Source organism: Heloderma suspectum, chromosome 3, assembly GCF_057233095.1.
Source record: "Heloderma suspectum isolate Gila_16-S chromosome 3, 16-S_ref, whole genome shotgun sequence".
Classification (NCBI taxonomy): Eukaryota; Metazoa; Chordata; class Lepidosauria; order Squamata; family Helodermatidae; genus Heloderma; species Heloderma suspectum.
Window position 1 is genome coordinate 201,211,097 of NC_139460.1, and position 13,726 is coordinate 201,224,822.

General features: G+C 40.6%; 1 protein-coding gene across 4 annotated transcripts in view; it reads right to left on the reverse strand.

Annotated features, from left to right (window-relative positions):
* Positions 1–13,726, reverse strand: part of PARG (poly(ADP-ribose) glycohydrolase) — a 115,480-nt gene that overhangs the window by 22,147 nt on the left and 79,607 nt on the right. For all 4 annotated transcript variants that reach the window (XR_014789332.1, XM_084845298.1, XM_084845299.1 and 1 more), the window contains exon 13: positions 7,482–7,629. Coding sequence is in view for 3 of the 4 variants with exons in the window: in XM_084845298.1 (XP_084701424.1) it covers positions 7,482–7,629 (148 nt within the window). In the remaining variant the exon portion in view is untranslated. The remainder of the gene's footprint in view (positions 1–7,481; positions 7,630–13,726) is intronic.

Sequence of the window (13,726 nt, forward strand, 5' to 3'; positions counted from 1 at the left end):
GTGGGATAATGTAAATAATCACAAAATACACTTAGTCATATTAAGCCCTCACTTGCTGAATGAAACACAAGGCAGAGTGAAGGTGGAGAACAACTCCAGGAAGAAATATATATTGCACCTGGGGAAGCTGCCTTTCAAGTTCAAACAGGAAAAGGCTTTACGAAGTGATTTGAACTGCTATTGCTATTACCTGCCTTTGGCAGACGCTTAACACTCCAGCAAGCCATGCTGTACATACTGCTGTTCTTCCTCCCCCCATTTTATTCAGATCACTGCCATTTCTCCCTATCCCACCCACACAAACTATTCCTTCTCCGAAGTTCCAGTCCCTCACCAAAACTTGCATTATTTCCTTCATTTTCACAAAGTGAGGCATATGCCAGCTGAGGCATAGGGCCTCAGCTGGCAACACAACTGGGAACAAGTGAACAAAAATGCACTAAGTGACATAGCATATGTACAAACATCCGACTTTCCAGTTTCAGGTGTTCTTAAGCAGACAAGTTTATTGGTGGGATATGAAACAGGATTGGGAAATGATGGTAGTCTTCAAGGGCAAAGCTCTTTGATCACAGATCACATTCCTGAAACTTTAGCGGTGCTTATTTAAATAGAGTAATTGTATGCTTCAACTTGTTTTTAATCCATTAATATCAAAGTCCATTATTAGAAGAAGTCTAGATGTTAATATGCAATGTGTTTGCATGGACGATACTATGCAGTATCTGCTACTTAGTATTTGCATAGTAGTTTTAGAGAGTTCAAAGCACTTCACACACATCATCGCAATAATTTTCACCACAATCCTAAGCAGATCAGTACTACCATTTCCATATTGCTGATAAGGAGCTGAAAGTTAGTGGTTTCCTTAAGGTCACCAAGTGAGTTGAGAGGAAATTTAAACCAGAGACTTCTTGCATCACTGCTCACATTTGTGCATCCTATGCATGTTTACTCAGAATCAAGTGTTCAAAGGATAGCGGCTTTAGTTACTACATTGCAGTAGCTATAAGGATTTCTCCAGAATGGGAAAAAGTCACCTTATAAAGCAGATGCTTTGGTGCAACTAAAGTGAGTATAAGGTATATTGAAAGTGACAAGAGAGCAGTTATGTGCTGTATATACACAATAACAAGGGCAGACTGCATTTTGCACAAGGGCTTGAAAAAACATGTATTTAATAATGAGAAAAGTGAAAATGGACATGAATAGCTCTTCAGGCAGTTCTTTTTAGGGATGGTCTCTCTCTGTGGACACCTTCAGCTTTGAGCAGAGAATACATCCTTCAGGTAAGATGATTGAATGGGCCTGTTCACACAGTCAAAATAAGCTACTGTGTGAACTGGCTTAAGCCACAGTGGCTTATTTAAACTGTGGTGTGCGCTGGGCACAATTTTCATAATCACCACCAAGCCACCATGGCTTGTCATGTTGTCTGATCCTGGGCAAATCTGTTAAATAGACAGAGTTTTTTTTCCCTGAGCAGAGAATTTGGATCTTGTGCAGATTTATAGTCCTGTGTATTAGTCATTAGCTTTTCATTATGTTTATTTTTAAAGCATTAAAAATGAAAATCATGGAAATAATTTACACTTCTTATTTCATTATTAAAGATACTGGGTAGTATCCAATGTTAGTCCTATGTAGAGTAGACCCATTGAAATGAATGAGACATAAGTTAGTCACAACTAACTTAAGTCCCATTCATTTAAATAAGTCTACTTTATGTAGGACTACTATAGGATATTACCCATTTTGTTTTACACAACTTTTTTTATACAGTGGCACACTTGTGCCCTCCGATGTAATTCGTTTTAAAAGAAGCAACATCACAACACTTGGGAGGGGGTGAGGAAATCATGAAAAAATAAACTGTCTCTTAAAACTAACAATTAAAGCAAATCACTGATGTTCATAAATGAAAGCCTGAAATATATCAAGATGACTGCCACTTAAGAGGCAGCACTCTCGCCTCTCAGGCTCAAGATGCTGGAAAAGGAATAAAAACTGTAAGGACTTCATCATAACTAAGTGTCTGTACTCTTTTCATCTTCTCCATTCGTTTTTGCTCATTTGTTTGTGCTGCCAACATCTTAAGAAAAAGGAAAGCCTTGAACTGTGAGAGTGTAAAGGGTCAGGGAGAACAAGTATTAAGGAAATGTAGAAACAGCCACTTAAAATGTTCATTCCAAATATCAGAAGAAAGAAATCAATAAAGAAATAATGCATACAAGCAGACACAAGCCAGAGGGGTTCTGCACCTGTCTTATAATGTATATTACGGCCTATAAAGGGAGGCAAGAACATAGAAAGAGAATTGCACACATAGGAGAAGGGGACGGCAGAGGATGAGATGGCTGGATAGCATCACGGATGCAATGAATATGAACTTGAGCACGCTCCGGGAGAGAGCGCAGGACAGGAAGGCCTGGCGTGCTATGGTCCATGGGGTCACGAAGAGTCGGACACGACTGAACGACTGAACAACAACAACATACATCTCCATGGAATATACAGGAGGTAGAGAGGTACTATCTGCTATATGCTAAAGCTTCTTGGGCTTCATTAATCTAAAAAGGATAAGGAATAAATAGATTTCGTTAGAGGGACTGGTCCACTACCAAACATGTAAGCTATATGAAAGAAGAGGAGAAAGGAATCACCACTGTCTTTGTCTTTAGTCTTATAGCTAGTGGACATCCTGGAAACATAGAGGGAAACCCCCATTGTGGCCAAATATGGATTGTCCCAAAACTGTGAAAGGTGAACACAAAGTAACAGAGAAAATGCAAAAAGCTAGTCAAAACCAGAGTTTGTTGGCAGCATATACACATGCTGTACTTTTGCATGGTCCAGAGACTCTTACTAAGATCATGAGAACCCCAGCTTTCATTGCAAAGGTTCCAGTTTCCTGCCCTTATTATTGTTTCCCCCCCCGCAATGTATTTCAATTTAAAAGGAGCATCATCATTTTACATACACAGTGCCATGGATGTATGGTGCTTTCTAGATTACTGTAAGCAAAAGAGGCTGGCTCCTGCTCTGAGGAGCTTACAGTTTAAACTGGCAACCTAAACATAAATATTAAAGTTAACAATTACTTAAATGGTTGCTGAGGCAAGTTTGAACATATGATGGAAACATCTTCGAGAACAGAACCCTCTTTCTCTACATGACAATGGCTGCAAGGTTATTGTATGCACAAAAGTGGAAGAATGAAATAATACCAACAGTGAGCGAGTGGATCATGAAAACGATGGAGCTGGCAGAGATGTCAAAACTTACTATTATAATTAAAGAAGGATCAACAACTAAATTTATGTTAGATTGGAAACCTTTTATAGAATTTGTACAAGAAATAGAGAAAAATGATATCTATGTAGGTGGATTTTGAACTTTGAAATGGTTAATTCTTTTTGTTGTTGTTAAAATTAGGAGAGAAATGAGACAATGTCTGTGAACCTCAATGTATGATATACAACTAAGATAAGAAGTAGAGAATAAGCATTTGTTGTGTAAGGGGAGCCAACGGTAGATATCTTACAATCTTAAGAGATATTTTAGTGTATGTATATTGTGTGTTTATGTTGTTTTTGTTGTGTTTTGTTTTCCTTAAAATTTTTTTTACATCAAATGAAACATCTTCGAGAATGGGTAATGGGGGGCAAGCAGAAAACCAACCTGGGTGCTGTTGTTGTGCCCCAAATCTGGGAGATGATAATTTTTGAGAGCATATAGAAAAAATCAATATGTCAATCAAATTGCAGTTTGATATCCACTATATTCATACAAATATATACATTATGTTACTTTTCATTTTAGAGCTGCGTAATTAACTGCATTCCTTAGATTCCTGAACATTTTTCAAAATTTATCAAAGCAAAATACCAAAATACAGTTCTGTAATCCCCAACATTCCCCCTGACTAAATGGTAGGTTGGAAAAACCCTCTGCTTGTGTTTTTGCATGACTAGTTTAATATTTGTTACTGCGATGATCTCAAGCAGATGCTAGCCAATTGCAACAAATCTAATTTCTTTCAAATTTCTCAGTCTCTTCTGCAAATTTCAGCAGCACAGTTACATCCATTAGGCCACTAAGTCAAGATGCATCATTGAAATATTGTAATTTATCAGGCAGATAACTGCACCCAGCAGAGACTTGTCTAAGCACAAAGATGGAAGCAAGCCAAGGATCAAATGAGGATGAAATGACCATTTCCATTAAGGGAGCAGGACATCTCATCACAGATATTAATTAGAAAGCACTGTAATAAAGTAAAGTGCACTAAAAACGGAGAATGCTATACGTGTTTGTTTGCCTTCCATAGGAAATAAAAGCATCCATTTTGGGTGCAGAAGCTCTAAAAAAACTGTTTTTATCCTTAGAACGGATTATGATAATTCCCCCTTTTTACCATTCTTTTCAGGAACTTAATTCAGTACATAGCAAATCAATGGAGCTTTGACCTTGAGAGAGCAATCCATATGCTTTACTGTAGCTTAGAATGTTCTTTAGTCCCTATTTCATATGCAATCCCAGTTTTGCAGATCCTGGTAAGGGCAGCCTGCTGCCTTACCTCACACTTAAAATAGCAGCTTGAAATCAACATCCTAAGGACAACTGGTTAGTTGCATTCATCCTTTCTCCAATGTTTTTCAATATCCTTTGTTAGCGGGTGTTCTGCCTGCAGCACACCTGCCACTTCCACTTTTACTGCACAACCCATGATCAGCTCCTTTATAGGCTGTGGAGTGTCCAAACCTTGACTGCCGGGTTGTTTAGCCCCTAAACAATCCAGCAGTCTAGGTTCGGACATCACGCTCCACAGTCTTTGAAAGAGCTGATTGTAGATTGTGGAGTAAAAGTGGAAGAGGCAGGCATGCTGCAGGCAGCGTACCTGCTCTCTCCTGCTCATGCACAACAACCCATTGATTCTTTAACGTGCGTCATTACGTGTGAACAGACTGCATCCCTTCTTCACATTGATTTTCAAGCATTGATTCAAAGAAGTGGAAAACTGGCTATTTTGGTCAAACAAAAGCATCTGTAAGGGGATCATTTAGGTTTTATCTGCTAACATTATTTTGTGGCATTCCTTACTTAATCCTTGGAAATCGCCAGAAATACACTTCAGGAATCTCTAGAGAGCTCTGTGTTTGCAGAATGTTTATGTCTCCCATTCAGTGGAAAGACCACTGGAATATACTGAGCCTGTTCTAAAGATCATAGGATAATGCTAAAGGTTTCTAAATGACATTCTGTTTTCTAAATCAATACTCAAAACTGAATTATCGTATGCATTAGAAGCTCAATGTTACAAAATGCTACAGGAGTGAAGGCGCTGGGAATTCCTAGTTTCCTAACACCAGGCATTTCCCTATAGAATGTTATTCTGAACTGAACATCTTACCAAGCTTTCTAGCTCCCCATATCCTCTAAGAACTAGCAGTTGACTTACCTCCAATGAAGGGCACTTCTTATGCACTCACAACTGATCTGAGAGTAGCGGATGAGGTTGGATGAGTAAATAATGCACACCATGTGGGGTGTTAACGATTTGGCAGTTGTATTTCTGGGGCTCTATCTTAAACATCCCACATTCAAGTAGACAGATACTTTCAGTGACCACAAGCCTCTGACCATTCCCCATAAGCCTTTAATTGAGTTTTGATGCTAATCAAGGGAGCTCCCATGAGCCAAAAGGGATGAGGAGGGAAGGGCAACAGCACACCCAAATGGAGACCACAATCCTCAGATTGAACTGTGATATTATATTCTTACTGCTCTTAATATTGCCTTAACAGCTGTTCTTGACAGTTGTCTTACTACAAGACCTAAAGAAAAGAAATATGTGAAGATGACAGAATTCTATGTTGTAGAAGAAATAGATTTAGTCACTCTATTACGAAATGAAGGGATCCATCTAGGTTAGAAGACTGTGCTGATTGATAGTAGCTTACAGCAGCCCTGCAATGTAACCCATTGTTAATAGTGCAGGATAGAGATTGGGCGGAAGCTGGTTTGTATTCCCAGTCAAAAATCCCCCATACCTCTCAGTCTGCAGGTCAATTTATTTAAATTGCCCCTTCAGATCTTCCCCCAGGCCAAATTAAGCATACAATTGCATGCAGAAGCCTCATGTTCCATTGACTTGCATGCAGACTGGTTGCGTTTTAAATTATCAAAAATGGGGGTGGGGCAGATGCACATTAGGATCTAAGTCAGAGCAAGGCCTCTTGTCTTTCATGCTAACTTTTGTTCTTTCAATCCTCTAAGTGACAGGCTCAGGTAACAAACACACATGAGGGATACACTGCAATGTTTTGTATATATTAAAAGCAAACCCAATTCTCTAAGTGCCTATCCTTATGCAGCCAAAATGGCATTATCCATGTACAAGGAGGAAGTATCAGCTGACTTGGCAGAACTCCACAGTTTGTCATACTACAAAAAAAATCCTGTCTAGTGAAAATGCAGCAAAAAAATAGGCCATCTAGTGAAAATGCAGAGCGGGAGGAGCAACGAGGCAAAGGTCGCCTCCACCACTCTTCCTGCTCTGCATTGGATGCCTATAAGCCTCTGAGTTCAGAGGCTTATGAGCATCAGGATAAGATTACATAGCACTGTAGGAGTGCATAGGATCACAGCCTTAGACCTCAATGAAATTGAGGTCTAAGGCTGTAATCCTAAGGTGCTATGTTATTCAAAAGTTGTCTGTGTATTTATAACGTACTCTCCTATAGATGGGCTATTTCTCGAGTTCCAATACAAGAAGGCATCTAAGCAGCTACATAATTTTACTCATGACATTTTTAAAGAATTATATTCTTTTAGTACATTTATATTCCACCATTCTTCCAAGGAGTTCAAAGTGACATACCTAATTCTATTCACCATGACTCATTTCATCCTCACCCTGTGTGATAGTTAGACAAAGAGTTAGTGGGGATCTTCACATGACATGGGTGAGGCTGAGGACAAGTGGGGCACATGTGGCTGCCATTTTGAACATGCAACCCCTGCTTAGGGGTTTTTCATGTTCTGCGAACCCGGCAAGCATGGGTTATACAAAGGTTAAACACCCCTCACATAACCCGCACTTGCTGGATTCACACGACATGACAACCTTCAAGTGGGGTTGCATACTTAATGTGATGCCCATGGGGGCTGCAGCTTGTTGAGGGTTAAATAACCCACGACAAGCTGGAGCATGTTGTCCGAATCTAGTCAGTGACTACCTCACCCTCACTCAGTGAGCTTCATGGTTAAGTGAGGAAGTGAAGCTGAATATCCCTGATTCTAATCCAACATTCTAAACACTACACTGCGCTAGCTCAGTTCCAGTGAATACATGCCCTGAACTGCTGTCTCTTAACCAGTGCTGTTTTGAACCAGCATTAAGTTTGTGGAGCCTTTTGGCATCTGTTTCACATGAGGTATGTGAATACTTCTCATGTGTGAGGCTTATAAAAACTAACCTGTGATAATTAGACATTCATTGTGATCCAGGACTTCAGTAATGAGACGAGATACAATCAGTTCTGGATTGATTAAGAAGCGAATTTCTTCTTGCACCAGTCCTGCACCAGTGACACCACCTCCAACAAAGCGATTAGCAAAATCAACCTGACAGAGACACATTTTATGTGGTTACTGGACATTCAAACACTTATCTGTTGCACATATTGATTTTTCATGATCAGCTGTGATTGTCTTGGTTTTGACCACACACACTTAAGCAATGCTACCATCCAGCCTGAGCTGTTTATACTTTGTGTTTAGTTAGTCAGTTATTATCTCATTAATTCTGAACTCAGAATTTGTAGCCATGCAACACTTACACTCTGAGAACTTGCGCAGTTTGGGGATGACATGTATACATACAAAAGATTGTGATGAACCTGGCCAATATATACAATATTGGCCATGATTGCTTAAGTCCTGGCCAGCTAGATATTACTGGCTTCCATTTCAAAAGGATCAAACTCCATTTTGACTCTCTTGTCACATACGCAACGAAAGCTAGTTCTTCCCTATTTCCATCCTGCCTGGTTAATGGGTGCCCAGTCAGGTAACTATTTGTAAATACCCTTGAAGAAAACTGATCAGGTCCTGCCACTGTTAATTTGAATTAGTATGGACAACAGCAAAGTTCTCTTAACCTTGGTTTCCCTGACTTGTTTTTCCGCAAGCTTTTCTTGTCTGCCTTAAAAGCTATTTAGTCCATGTCACATGGTGGGTGATCTTCCTTTCCACAATTCTGAAGGCTTTTCCTTATTAAAAGGTGGGCTGAAGTTACCCATTCTTTAGCATGCAGAGGGTCTTCTGTTTTAAGATTCTTATTTGCTGCTGCTTCTGCTTTCTGACAGACAGCATGTGCTTGAGGGCAATGGAGGCTGGCCATCTGCCCCCTAGGCCCTTGAATCAGAGTCTGAAAACTGACCTTGTCTCTCGGAACCCTCAAGCTGTCCTTATGCTGTTGTTGTTTTTACCTGGTGCTCAGTTTTAATCTGTATTTTCTATTTTTATTGAAATTGTTTTTATCTATTGCTTGAAGCCACCTTGTGAGGACATCATCCTAAAAGGTGGGGCATAAGTATTTAAATTAATAAATAAAATAAGAATCCACCTCCAACAAGGGAGAGCATGTTATACAAATAACTCCTTTACTTTTAATTCCAAGTGACCCAATTCCCTAAGAATAAACCCACTGTTATTAATTATACTATATACCCTCTGTATTTGTACCATTCTGTGCATTGGAAACATGGAGGACCACTGTATTTTGAGGAGTTAGTGGTGCGCCAGTTCCCTTGCCTATGTTTAGAGTGCCATTTAGGCCTGTTTATGGAGTTGGATGCCTTTTCATTAGTCCCCAGATAATCATTCTGTTGATGCTGTATTCAATGCTTATAGATAAGCCTCTGGCAGAAACTCGAAGTTAGCTACTTGTGGTTTAGAATGGCTGAGAAGAACATTATCTTCTGGGCTTGCAGCCTGCTCATTATTAGGGCTGGTGTTTTTCCCCTGCAGGATGGATCAAGTCATGGGACCATGTCCAGAATGGGAGGGATCAAGGGGATAGTATATGATTCCGTGGGACCCTTCCAAGGCAGAATTTCACCATACGCTGAGCCAAACAGGTGCTGCAAGGCCAAGCTGTTATGGAGTCATGTTAGCTGCTGATCTTATCTTTATAAGATATCAGGGTTCCCAGTAGCTGAGAGAAAGTATGCTTTATGCTTTTAATGTATTGTCTTGCTTTTTCTCCCTTTATTAACCTATTTTAGCTAAATAAACTTCTTTCCTTCCCCCATTGGTGTGTTCATTGCCTCTATATACAAAAAGAACTACTGCCTATTGACAAAACAATTGGCAAAACATTCTATAACTACCTACACGCTTAAATGCTCTGTTGTTCCATATGCTACTGAGAAATGGGTATCTTGGTTTTATAGGAGAAATTCTTAGTAGGCAACAAAAAGAATACTATTAGATGCCCATTTCTGAGTGGTGGCAAATGTTAACTGTAGTTTTTATGATTTCTGAATTTTACGACAGGACATGTTTGAGAATGCACAACTAGGCCGCTTGTGAAAACCTCTGCTTGGCTGTTAGGCTCTCTACAAAGGTTTAATACATCTCTTCATTTTATTCAATACATGGGATCCAGGGGCCCCTTCACACATTACGTTTCTTAGAGGCACGCAAAAAACATTTTGAATATACCTGTAAAATCCTTAACATGCGTACGTAGTAAGTGCATGCTTCTGCCCATGTGAATCATACTTGTATCACACTTGTGAATGTAATAGCAAACATGACATTTGCTACCACTGAAGGCAAAAGGAGAAGGGGACGGCAGAGGATGAGATGGCTAGATAGCATCAACGACGCAATGAATATGAACTTCAGCACACTCCGGGAGAGAGTGGAGGACAGGAAGGCCTGGCGTGCTATGTCCATGGGGTCACGAAGAGTCAGACACGACTTAACAACAACAACAACACATGAAGTGGCCTTGAGTCGTGTGCAGCTACACAACAGGCACTTTTTCTCAATTCACACTATGGCCCTGTTCAGACATCACACTAAGCCATGATGGTTTGGAATTCTGAGTTAACCATATTGGCTTAGCATGTTGTCTGAACAGGTGTCTGTCCCAACTATGGTGGTTTATTAACCACATTCACTAACCACTTGCTGCAAGGGCTCCAACATGGGTAAGTGTGATGTCTGAACAGCCTCTGTGGTTAATTGACAGCTGCCATAGAGCTCCATGGCAACAGCGGCCAAAGCACCAAAATGGCCGACAGCACCAAGCACCAAAATGGCCAACAGCACAACGGCCACTGGGATGCACGGCTGCCCATCAGGAGGACTGCGGATTCCTGCAGGAGGGAGGGTGGTTAGAGAATCGTTAGTCTAACCACATTGCAGAACATGGTTACCTGCACGTGTGGCTATAGCATTTGCAGTGATTAGCAGTAACCACTATGCACCATGATTAGCCTAACCACCCTTCCCCAGTATGCATCTGAACAAGTTTTGTTTTTTAACAACTGTGATGAAATACTCTTTGATTAGGCCTAGACTTATCTATCAATTTTGATAGACTGATCAATCTATCAAATGGATTGGATTCTCGCCATCTCTCAATCCATCCAAATGGATGGATTCTCTCCATCTCTCAATTTTCCAATTTTAAGTTCATTTTGTCCTGTTTCTGCATCCACATGGAAATGTGTGCACATTTTCATGCACATTTCCCCTAATATAATACATTTTGTACATTATTTTCATGAATATACACATTTTTGTGCACTCTTTCCCCTAGTATATGCATTTTTTGATTGGAGCACTACTGAAAGATAACTGTTCGCATATTGGTTTGGGAAGTGCAAGTTTGCACATTAATATGCAAAGTCACACACTTTGGGCAGTATCCAACTGTGTCATTCTGTTAGTGCAAATGATGTTGCACTAGAGGAAACTAGGTTCCAAACTATGTGGAAGAGGAGAATCCAACTAAAGTTACAGTTGCGCAATAATGATGTACAACTGCTTGCGCAAGCATAATAAGCAACCACTTGTGCAATGAAAAGATTCATGGAGCTCGGCTAGCACTACTTGACTTTGCAGAATGACACTTTTGGATACTGCCCCATATATACTTGGCCATCAGCAACCTACCCTGGGGCACATTTTCTTCTGTAATTGAAATCTAGCAGCACTTTTTGATCTACAGAGATTTCTGCGAATGTATGACTGAAGACACTTGAAAGGGATGAGTGTTTTTATCCACAATGCAAGTGACAATCTGTATGGTCTTGGCTTTTTGTGCCAAATAGCATGAAGGATACTCAAACAATCAGCACCTTGTTTTGTTTTTAATAATGCTCAGTCTACTTTATGAACCCCTAGGGTCTCCTCTGCCAGCCCAATTAAAGAGAAAAGTAAATCAGCCTGTCTGCACACTAAGGTCATCATCAGAGACTCTTCTACTGGTGCTCCTGCCAAATGAGGTGCAATGGGTGGCATTGGGGGAGAGAGCCTTATTGACAGTTTTCTATCTATGGAGGCTGGCCTAGGGTGTACACTGTCATCTTTTTGATGCCAAAGACTTTATTTTCCCAGGCTGTTTTTTTTTTTTTTAAAGCAGTGTTAGTTCAGAATTTAAGCTCATGTTCTGATGTTTTATTTTTCTTGTAGTTTTGTATGTTGTGACATTATTTTAATTTGGAGTTTTGTAAGCTGCCCTGATAAACTGTATTGAAGAACAGGATATACATCTGTAAACTAATTAATAAAGAAACAACTGACTGAATTGTTTAAAAGATAATGAGGGCTACAATAAAAATGCTGGAAGACATTTGTGGTTGAAGCATTGTTTAAAATATTGAATGTGTAAAACGCAGGAGAGAGCCCTTTTTAATATTTAATCTGAGTTTGTCCAAGTAGAGGGATTTGTTCTGTTTATGCAGGATCAGAAAGCCAAGTAACTGAAATGGGACTGACAATCAAATCTCTCAGGTGAGATTGTTCTGGGTGCGTTCAATGCAAATTTATACAGTACAACAAATGCATTATAAAATATTTTCCTCCCTCCTTCTGGGCCTATAGTTTTAAGTGGCTTGGGAGAAGATTTAATATTGCTTTGTGATTTTAAAATGCCTCTTGGTTTTTGTGCATTTTCCGGAGGAAATATTCACAACATTGGAAAATGGCCTTATGTTTCAAGGAAATGCATGACAGAAGATTTGCCAGGATGGATTAGACCACTAGTTCCTTATCTGGTTTAGCTAGAACTACCCCCAACTCCAAAGACTGGGGCATGAAAAATGAATTGTCGAAGGTCACAAAAGAAATGGGAGCAGCGAACTGCAAAGCTTTTGAACAGTATCCTAATTAAGAGACCCTCCCTTCCTCCCCTGTATTGCAGCCATTACCTGAGCAGGATTAGTATCAGTCATCAGCTACAATAGTATAGATTATCAAGTATAAATATATTAACTGTTGTCTAATTATATTCATTCTACATACTACTGCACTACCCAAAGATTCTAATCAAGGCCAAAATCCCATTACACAGGGTTCTGTATGAACGTAACAGGCTGGCACAGCCACTTTTCTTAGAACCATACTAATCTAATTCATGATAATAAGCCAATGAACTTGATTAGTAAATGGCAGGAGAGACTGTATACTGAAAGTGATAAGGAGATCATGTAATTATGCTAGCAACTAGCAATACGCTAACACTACTATGAATATTTGCGTGCACATTCTGCTAATTTTTGTCAAAATGTAACTACAAAATGTAACAAAATGTACATTTGTCAAAATGTAACCAAATGTAAATGGAGCAAGAGGTGTGTGAGAACTATTGCCCCATTGCCAATATCACCTTTGGGGGCAAGGTGTTTGAGCCTGTGGTGGCTGGGCAGCGTCAGACATTCTTGGAGGAAACTGATTATCTGGATCCACTACAGTCTGGTTTCAGGCCAGGGTACGGCACTGAAACGGCCATGGCTGCTCTGACTGACAACCTACTCCAGGTGAAAGACAGGGGGAGTGCTACCCTGTTGATCTTCCTGGATCTCTCAGTGGCTTTTGACACCATTGATCATGGTGTCTTACTGGATTGGCTCTGTAGGATGGGAGTTGCGGGCACTGTGCTACAGTGGTTCCACTCCTACCTGCAGGGCCGATTCCAGAGAGTGGTATTGGGGGGTTCCTGTTCTACCCCATGCCTATTAAGTTGTGGGGTGTCACAGGGTTCTATTCTATCCCCCATGCTGTTCAACATCTATATGAAGCTGTTGGGAGAGGTCATTAGGAGTTTTTGGGGTGGGGTGCCACCAGTACACTGATGATACTCAGCTCTATTTGTCCTTGTCGTTGGAGGAGGCGGTGAAGGTGCTGGACCACTGCCTGGAGGCTATAATGGGCTGGATGAGGGCCAATAAATTGAAGCTAAACCCTGACAAGACAAAAGCTCTGTGGATTTGGTGGTTTCCAAGTCTGGGAATTGGGTAAGCGACCTGTCCTGGACAGGTCTGCACTCCCCCTGAAGGAGCAGGTGCGTAGCTTGGAAGTACTCCTAGATCCAGCCCTGTCACTGGAGCCCCAGGTGGACTCCGTGGCCTGGAGTACTTGGGGCCAGCTTCAGCTGGTCCACCAGCTACAGCCTTTCCTGGACAGGGATAACCTAGCCACAGTA